The sequence below is a fragment of the Sorghum bicolor genome, chromosome 8 (assembly GCF_000003195.3).
Source record: "Sorghum bicolor cultivar BTx623 chromosome 8, Sorghum_bicolor_NCBIv3, whole genome shotgun sequence".
NCBI classification, from domain to species: domain Eukaryota; kingdom Viridiplantae; phylum Streptophyta; class Magnoliopsida; order Poales; family Poaceae; genus Sorghum; species Sorghum bicolor.
The window spans coordinates 4919502-4928634 of NC_012877.2; the positions used below are offsets into that span (position 1 = coordinate 4919502).

At 45.7% G+C, this 9133-nt stretch overlaps 1 protein-coding gene and 1 long non-coding RNA gene across 2 annotated transcripts; both read right to left on the reverse strand.

Moving 5' to 3' along the window:
- Positions 272–4037, reverse strand: LOC8073500. The gene is made up of 2 exons (XM_021445922.1): positions 3696–4037; positions 272–2725 (listed from the first exon to the last, which is right to left on the reverse strand). Exons 1-2 carry the CDS (start codon positions 3807–3809, stop codon positions 548–550), a joined length of 2292 nt encoding a protein of 763 aa, XP_021301597.1. The 5' UTR covers positions 3810–4037; the 3' UTR covers positions 272–547.
- Positions 7355–8898, reverse strand: LOC110429893. The gene is made up of 3 exons (XR_002447084.1): positions 8500–8898; positions 8331–8420; positions 7355–7718 (listed from the first exon to the last, which is right to left on the reverse strand). It is a non-coding gene; the product is annotated as an uncharacterized LOC110429893 (long non-coding RNA).

The window sequence follows — 9133 nt, forward strand, 5'->3', positions numbered from 1 at the left end:
TATTGGAAACTGGAAAGTACCAACATGGCAAATATATTGCACAATTATGGTTTATGAAGTTCTTACAGGTGGGGTTCAAACCAAGTACGTAGAGCTCAAATATACTCTTTTTTAGAGGAGCATATAAATAATCACGAGGTTAACTACTACCACGGTGAACTATTCTTTTAGAGCAGCTCAAATGCACAGTTATGGTTAATATATTGCACAATTATGGCTGACTACTACTATGGTTAATAATCACGAGCACATAAAAGTACTTTTTTTCACAGGAGCATATAAATATTCTTTTTCTTAGAGGAGCACATAAATATACTTGGTTACATGATAAGCACTATGTTAGCTCCACCACTTAAAAGCAAACAACCTATTTCAACCTTGCTTTCAGATATTCTCTTTCTGAGAGCAGGCACCAAAAGAATTCGAGAGGAAGCAGGGGCATCGCTGGTGTTCAAGATGCGATTGACCAAAAGTCTTGCTGCTACGAAGATACCATTTCAGCTAACAAAAAGCCGCCTGCCTCCGCCATCCTCGAGCGAGGGCTTCCTTAGATTCGAACCGATGTCCCAGATTTATGTGTTGATCGCCTAACACATCCCCTTACAGCTGGCTGCTTACCCATATCTCCAGCCTTGGCATTTTGAAACTCCTTGTTACTAACACTTTCGTGCATACCTTTGGTTCTTTCATCAAGCACTCCTAATGCTGTTTCTGAAGCTGAAGCCTTATTGCCATTGTTATCAGGTAATGAAACACGGCCACCATTTCTAGCTATATTATCCTTGTAGCTCCTGGTGATCCTATCTTTGAAACCTGATGATAGTGACTCGACATCTTCCAATCTGGTCTCAGTGGTATTACGTGTCAATCGATGAGCTATACTCAAGTCCTTGCCCCCCACTGGTACTCTACTCAACTTGCTATTTTCTAAATTTGTGTTTCTTAACAATTCATCTGGCTGAGGATGGTTTCTGCTTGATCGCCTATGTTGGGAGAACTTACAGAGCACATCAACTTGTTCTTTCTCCTCTACAGAAGGTACAATCGGCTGATGCCTGTGAGTTGCTGGTCGACTGGGCTTCCTCTTGATTTCAAGCTTCTTGCGGGCACGAGTTTCACCAACTACACTACAGTGAACAACTCTGCTCCTCAGTGACTTGGTAATAGGAGCATCATTTCGAGGAACCTCCAAATCTATAGACACCTCTCCATTTGGGTGCACATCTCCTGCCTTTCTTACCTTTCTTCCAATCACAGTGGGCGATGACACAGCAGCTGCTATTGAGTGTGATCTTGTAGTTCTGCCATAAAACTCCACCTTAGCAGGTTTCAGCTCAGCAGGGACGTAGTCTTCTTCCTTCCTCTTACTTCTACTCTCAGCAATAATTGGTAATGTTGTGGTAGCCAAAACTTTAACTTCAGCCAACTCCTTAACACCAAGTTCATCCTTACCATCTGCTTCTTCCATCTTCTCAACAACAGGGGACAAGAGAACAGCAGCTGGGGACGAGCTTGACTTCCTCGTCCTCCTATGAGAAATCCCAGACGGAGCATTGGCAGAAATATCCTCAGCATTCTCCTGGATCTTCTGCTTCTGCTTCCTATAAGTGGTTGCTTCTACTGCCTCCTCTTCTTCCTCAGCCTCAGCAAGATTATTCTGACTTTCAACTCCACTTTCAGCACGCGAATTCACGGCTTTTGTCCTGAACTGTGTCATTGGAGCATCTGCACCCCCCTCTCCAAAAGCACCATGATCAACAGAATCACCAGCAACATCACACTTCTGCTGGCTACCCCTTCTGCCCAGAGTTGCGGTAGGAAGTGTCTTCCTGGCCTTGGGCCTGCCCGTCGTCTTCCTCCTCTTTTTTCCAACAACAGTGGGCAATATCACATCAGCTGCTACTGAGCTTAATCTTGTGGTTCTGCAAGATACCACCACCTTCAAAGGCTTCTGCACAGAAGGAATGCAATCTCCTCCCTTACTGCTACTACTACTACTCTCAATAATAACTGGTGATGCTGCAATAGTCAAATCTTGAACTCCAGCAGCATGCTCCTCAGCAGAAAGTTCATCATTACCATCACCTACCTTTGTAGCCCCTCTCTTCCCCTCAGCATCAAGGGGCAATAAAACTGCTGCAGCTGACGAGCTTAAACTCCTTGTGACCCTATGAGAAATTCCTTTTTTGCAATCACGCCCGTCCCTTGGACGTGTATTTACCCTACGAGAAATTCCTGCCCAAGAATTAGTAATAACCTCGGCATTTTCCTGGGCCTTGCGCTTCTGCTTTCTACCAATAGCTGTTCCTACCACCTCCCCTCCTTCCTCAGCCTCAGCAGGGTTAATCTGACTTTCAACCCCACTGGGAGCATGTAAACACACCACTTTCATCCTGGACCGTGTCACTGGGGCTTTTGCACCCACCTCTCTGGTAACACTTTCATGAGCAGAACCACCACCATCATTGCGCTTCCGCCGCCGACCCCTTCCACTCGCTGCTGCAGAAGGAAGTGCCTTCCTAGCCTTGCTCCTCCCCCTTTTCTTGGCAACAGCCAGTGACAAAATCATCTGGGACCTTCGTCTTCGTCCCTTCACCTCTGATGTTTCATCCAATGCAAACCTCACCTTCTTCGAAGCCCTGGAGGTGTCACCACGCTTCAGACAACCCTTCCCCACCACCAAACCAACCACACTCTCAGCAGCAGCAGCAGCAAGCCCCTGCAACTGCAAAAACAAGCAACCAAACCCAAAATCAACAGAAATATAAGAATAAAAAGCACTTTGCTCATTTCACTCTTTGCTCTGGCGGTTTCTATTTTTAGCAACGTTTTGGTCTGTCTTCAGGGTGGGATTGTCACGTGTGAATCCTGAATAGACAAGCAAACTTTGACAAATTGGCCACTTCATTATTAGCATGATGGTCATTGCACATGGTACCAGGAATAGCAGAGCACATGTTGATAAATAAAACGAGAAAGAAAAGGAAAAATGCATCCTTCAGGTTGCTAAGCTACTACCCGCACCATCTTTTTAGGCCTTGTTTAGATCCAAAAACTTTTTGAATTTTGACACTGTAGCATTTTCGTTTTTGTTTGACAAACATTATCCAATCATGGAGCAACTAGGCTTAAAAGATTCGTCTCGTGATTTACAGATAAACTGTGCAATTAGTTATCTTTTTTTATCTATATTTAATATTCCATGCATGTGCCGCAAGATTCGATGTCATGGGGAATTTTGTAAAGTTTTGGGTTTTTGGATGTATCTAAACAAGGCCTAAGTAGTTTTTCGGGTAGACTGGACTGTGCCTACAAACTAAAATCAACACACCATTACTGATGACTTCATGTAAGGGGAAAAAACAAAAAAAACTGAATCTGGCTTGGGTTTTGTTTGTTTTATGAAAAACAGTACCTTTTTCTATGTTTCATCTATATAAAGGTAAGGAAATCTAAAGTTTTCTGCAATCGGCAAGAGCAAGAGCAAGGCCCAGAAAATTTTGCAAAATCTTTCACGTTCCTGGTCACACCAAATCTTACAGCACACGAAGCATAAATATAGATTAAAAGAAATAACTAATTATATAGTTTAGCTGTAATATACAAATACGGACGAAAGTGTTACGGTGTCATTTTGCAAAATTTTTTAAGTAAAAAGGCCCAAGAAAAGCAAGGGTTTTTGGGTGCGGCCGTACCGAGAGCGCGCCTGCGAGCCCGGCGGCGAGGTCAGCTTTGGAGCCGCGAGTAGCGAGGCCGTGCTGCCGGCAGAGCTCCAGCAGGTCCCTCCTCTTCATCGCCGCGAACTCCATCCCCCGGCGGCCGGTGCTGTGCGATCCTGATTTCGCTCGAATCGCCGCCGTTCGACCAACAGATTTTGGTGGCTATGGTGGGAGGGCGGCGAGCTTTTGGTAATGGAATTATGGAAGCAGCAGGAGGGGCGCAATGGCGGGCGTGGATGGACGCCGCTGGACGTCTAACGCCTCGGGACGCGTGCGGTGCGATGCCTCGGCCCTGGTGCGGTGCAGGCGTGCGGCGGCGTTTCGTAGTCTGACCGTGGGTCCGGTAAGCAGTGCTCGTTGCTGTGGCCTTGTGGGGATGCCCAGGAGGCGCTTGTGCCGGAGAAGGGATGAAAACGATGGGAAACCATTAATAGGGGACCAAATCACTTCCAATTTTATTTTTTTTCTCAAAAATGATTCGATACAATATTATCCAAAATAAATATGACACTGATATTTCGGTAGTTTCAAAAACGCTGGTAGTTGATCGGAAAATACATTGATAGCCATCGGAATTCATGGGCAAAGATATCTAAAAATTAATAAACATGTCAAACCGTAGAATAAAGCTATAATTGACAAAGACCACAAGCTAAAACCATAATTCACACCATCTTAGATCTCAAACAAGCTAAACCCTAGAGTTCGTTAGTATTTGTGGTCAATAGCTAGAGTCACGTGTGTAGTATGTGATTGGTCGATTGCCTTCTTGTTCGGATGAAATACATGCCGTATATAGTTCTTTTTGGAAAAATATGTCTTATGTGTTTGTGTGTGCAGATATGATGCTTAGATGTGGGCCAACTGGACCTAAAGTATGTGCCCCCTACACAAAACATTAACCGTGGCCTTTTAAAAACACGCATGAAGGTGGGCAACATTTTGAACCGCCTCGGTTAATAGCCCGGATTAACTGAGGCGGTTATTTTTAATTAACCGAAACAGTTACAAATAATCACCTCCTAAAATTCAATAACCAAGGCGGAGAATGTAATATAACCGTCTCGGTTAATGCCTATTAACCGAGACGGGCATTATAATACAAACACCACGGTAAATCATTAACTGAGGCGGTTATTTTATAAAGCCCGCCACCTAAAATTTGGCCCAGCTCGCTACAGTATCCGTTCCAGCAAAATCCTAAAATCCCAACACATCGTGGGCTTATATATAATAGCACAGTTAGGGTTTTCACTCTCACCCTCTCTCTCTCACTCTCTCCCAACCCGAGCGCCGCACCAGGAGGTCGCGCCCCCTCTCTATCACGGTTGTGACTCCTCCCTCCCTCCCTTCCTGAAGCAGCGAGTGCGCTACCCTCTCCTCCCCCTCTCCCTCTCCAAGTGCGTCGCCCCGGCCCTCCCCTTCCTCCGTCTCCTACCTCCTGCCTCCGACTCCTCCAACACCGAGGCAACGTCTCTAGAGGCGTGGTCGAGGCAAGCCGATGGCACAGACGAGGCGGCGGCGCTCCTCTGGCCTGGGTGCATGTGCGAGGGCTCAGATCGTGTGCGGGAGAGGGCGTGGCGGCCGGTGAGATACGACCGAAGGAGGTGGCGATCGACGACTTCCAGCGCGAGGAAGTGTCCTCCCCGACGATGGTGCGCGAGCAAGGTCCTATGACGACGAGCCTAGATTTGGCCACGATGCATCTAGATCTGGCCACAGCTGGTCCAGATCCGGCGGCAGGGAGGCTGGCTCTGGCTCTAGCGACCAACAACAGTGACTGTCCGTGGATGGACTCGGCGGGTCCATGGATGGGCTCGACGGGCCTATCCATGGTTTTTTATTTTTTTCTATTTGATTAACCGAGGCAGGCATTTGAACCGCCTCGGTAAAGGTTTGATTTACGGTGACCTTTAGTCAAGGCGATTGCATTGCCTGCCTCGGTTAATCTACTTTGCCGGCCTCAGAAAAGATTTTTAGTAGTAGTGTGCATTACATAGTCCTTAGGATTTAAGGCCTTTAAATCTGTAACTAACGATGGTAAATTACCAGCTAAATACGCTAATCTTTGAAAATGTTCGGAATAGGGCAAAATCATTTTTGTATTCATTTTTGGTTATTTTTATCATTTTTTTCATTTTTTTTTGTTATCACTTCCATTTTCATTTAGGCCTGAAAATTGAACAAAAACTCGAAGACGACCTTTGAGAATCGAAAACCATCATTTTTATTTTTATCCCTAGCCGTGAGCTGTTCCACTGCCAGGTGGAGTCGCAAAAGGGTAACCTAGCGTATATCTAGATTGAGGGTTGGATTAAGTTGGGTATTTTTGTTTTGGAGATCAAGAGGTTCGGTTGAACACACAAAGGAATATTCGCTCAACATACTAGTTGATCCTATCCCTCCAAAATAGAGAAATCAATTCAACTCACTTTGTCTTTGACCTAAGCATGTAGCTCAGGGCGTGGACCGGGGTGAAGCTCTGTGTGCTGCTCTCAGGGGTGGAGCTCGGGAGGACCACCATGGATGAGCTCAAGAAGGACCAGCACCGCAGGTGAGCATGGTGGACCTCTAGGAGTGTAGATATCTAGGGGTCACAACTCCATGGCAAGCATAGGGCAGACCTCAAGGGCCCTCTTACGGCAATGATGTGAGCTCATGACAAACCTCCAAGGCTCTCTGGCAGCATTGAGCAGCATGACGAAGGGGATTAAGAGTGATAGTCGCACCGCATGATGTAGGGGTAGGGGCGCAAAGGAGAGAGGAGCAGCACAGAGGCAGGGGTGCAAGGGCGGCGGTCATGGGACACACGCGATACGTTGGAGATGAAAGCGAAGAAAGGATAAAAAAGAATGACATGTGGGGTCCATGTGCCAAGTGCCAAGGTCCTCAACCCACATCTATTTGCCTCTGAATCAAACGGGTAAACTAGGATAACTCTATCCCTCTAGCCAAACATGAGATGGGTTCAACCCAACCCAAAAAATTAGGATAGAGCCAACCCATCCCACATGGCTCCCAAACCAAACACACCCCTACTCTATCACAGTGTGATTTTGACCAAAAATTTTGGAGCTACCTAAAAGGAGGTTGTGAACCAAATTAGGCGCGACAAGGATGCTCTTAAGCGCAAAGTTAGAATTAGTGGTAAGTAAAAAAAATAGTGCCACAATAAAAAATAGGAATAGAGTTGTCATTGTCAAAGGTAATAAAGGAGTGAGACATAGGAAGGTGATCAACAAATATACCATTGAAGGAGCTCATGTGGGAAGTAGCCTCGTGGCCAAGCTATTGCCAACGAGAGATGCTTGAGACTAAGGTAGAGGAGTGGGTAGGCTCGATTGTTTCCAACATGGTGAGTCCGCCAAGGTCTAGTAGACAGGGGGAGAGAGATTGTAGATGGGGCGATTGGGAACACCACGGGTGTGGTGGATGCCTGACTACCTAGGAAGGATGCATGAGCAGTGCGACACTAGGGCAGAGGGGGTGAATGTAGCTAGAGGAGCGGTGGCCGAAGGTGGACGCGACAAGGGATTCACAACATGATGAGGAAGGGCCGACAAAGGCTAGGGTTAGCATCCGAAGTTCTTAAACTAGGAGTGCAAAGTTTCAAATTACAAAGTTTCATTTTTAGGTGTACAAAGTTTGAAGTGAGCTACTATAAAATTTATGAATTTAGGTGTAGAGTTTCAAAGTCCTAAATTTATGACTTTGTAGCTCATTCAACACCAAGGCTGCCGTTCATGCATGTCGGGAGGCCACATCGTTCCCCGTGGATCAACTGCCAACATGCCAGAATAGTGTGCTTGATGTCCTTGAGTTACATGAATGAATATAGATTTATGCTAATTAAGAAACACTATCTACGTTGACTACAAAATTAATCAAAGTTACAATAATATGTTTGATGTCCAGTAGGGAGCCTCTTGTTACTGATGATTGGGTGGTAAAGTCTATTGAAGAAGAGCTCTGAGCTGTTCAGATCGATGCACCAATTTCCTGCATTTGTTGTGAAAGAAAATTAGGACTGAACAATGTCGAGATAATTTCAATACAAGGGATTGGAATGGAATGTAGTCCCATGATAGGCTTTACCAACATGATGTTGTTCTGAAAAATGGATATACCAACCATGCACAGGAATGGTAAAAGATGACTACAAATTTTAATAGACAAAATGCACCACTTTTAGATAATCTAGACATATGGTACTGCGATACTACTAAAATCCCAATGGGCTTTAACTAGTAAAGCAAGCTTTTCATCAAATACTATATTGTACTGCTGAAAACCAGAATTGCTCAATGATCTAGCCTAGTCGTACCTAAACACATAATTTATTTGGCAAAATACCAGAAGACAACCTGATATTCATTTGTTACAGAATCAAAGTTTACGATAATATGAATCTAGGTAATTACTATTCTAAGATGAAACAAGCTATGACTTTGGTTTCACCCTATATCCACAAATTTCATGAAACCATGAACACACAGTGAAGCTCTAGAGCTACCTAAAAGAAGATAAATCAATGTGAAGGAACCATCTCAATTGTCATTTAAAAAAATAGCAGGGACGATTAGTTGTGCCATGGACTTGTCAGTAACAAACCTCTAAGTTGATGGATGATGCAAATATGGATGGGTAATTTCTCCACGAGCAGATCACAGAACTCAAAATTTGCCCCCGTCTTCAAAGAATCTGTTCCGCAGTAAACCATCAAAAATTGTGATCCAAAATAAATGTAAAACACAAAATGAATTCTGTCATCATCGCATACCTCGATTTGCATTCAAGATCCACTTTGTCCCTACCGCTGAACCTTGTCAGTGCTAGGCGAGATCTAGACGCTAGCGGATGCGGCAGCCGGCAGCAAGCCAAGGGAGAGCGCGGCCGCTATACGTCCTCGCAGTAGTCCCGGTTGCAGTCGGAGGACTCGGAGCCTGGCAGGCCGAGGCGGATGGTGAGGCGGGGGACCGACGAAGAGGAGGAAGAGGTCGGGGTCAGTGGCGCAGGACCACAGATCACTCTGAGAACTTGGCGCCGATCTGATTGCCACACTGGCCGCGCAGCCGCCATGCCCTTCGCCCAAACCCTAGGCGCAGGCGCTCCTACGCGTGGAGGCGCTGCCGTCATCTCCGCCTCGCGCTAAGCTTTTGTTTTCTTAGAGAAAAGGGGAAAACATCGTAGAGCTGGGATTGGAACCGAGTGCGCGAGCGTAGGGTCAGAGGGGCTGTATCACGTGGTGTGTGGTGGGTTGCATTGAAGCCTCGATGGGTGCGTTGAAGCCTGAAATCGTCTGTGTCCCTAGGATGACGGTGAAGCCTATGTGGACTAGGGCCTTGTTTAGTTGGCAAAATTTTGGCTTTTTGGCTACTGTAGCACTTTCGTTTTTATTTGATAAACATTGTCCA

Bases quoted from the DNA above. Each gene is read 5' to 3' on its own strand.
- LOC8073500 (XM_021445922.1), bottom strand. From the start codon at position 3,809: ATGGAGTTCGCGGCGATGAAGAGGAGGGACCTGCTGGAGCTCTGCCGG. The intron at 2,726-3,695 runs GTACGGCCGCAC...TTGTTTTTGCAG, and splicing joins GGCTCGCAGGCGCGCTCTCG to TTGCAGGGGCTTGCTGCTGC.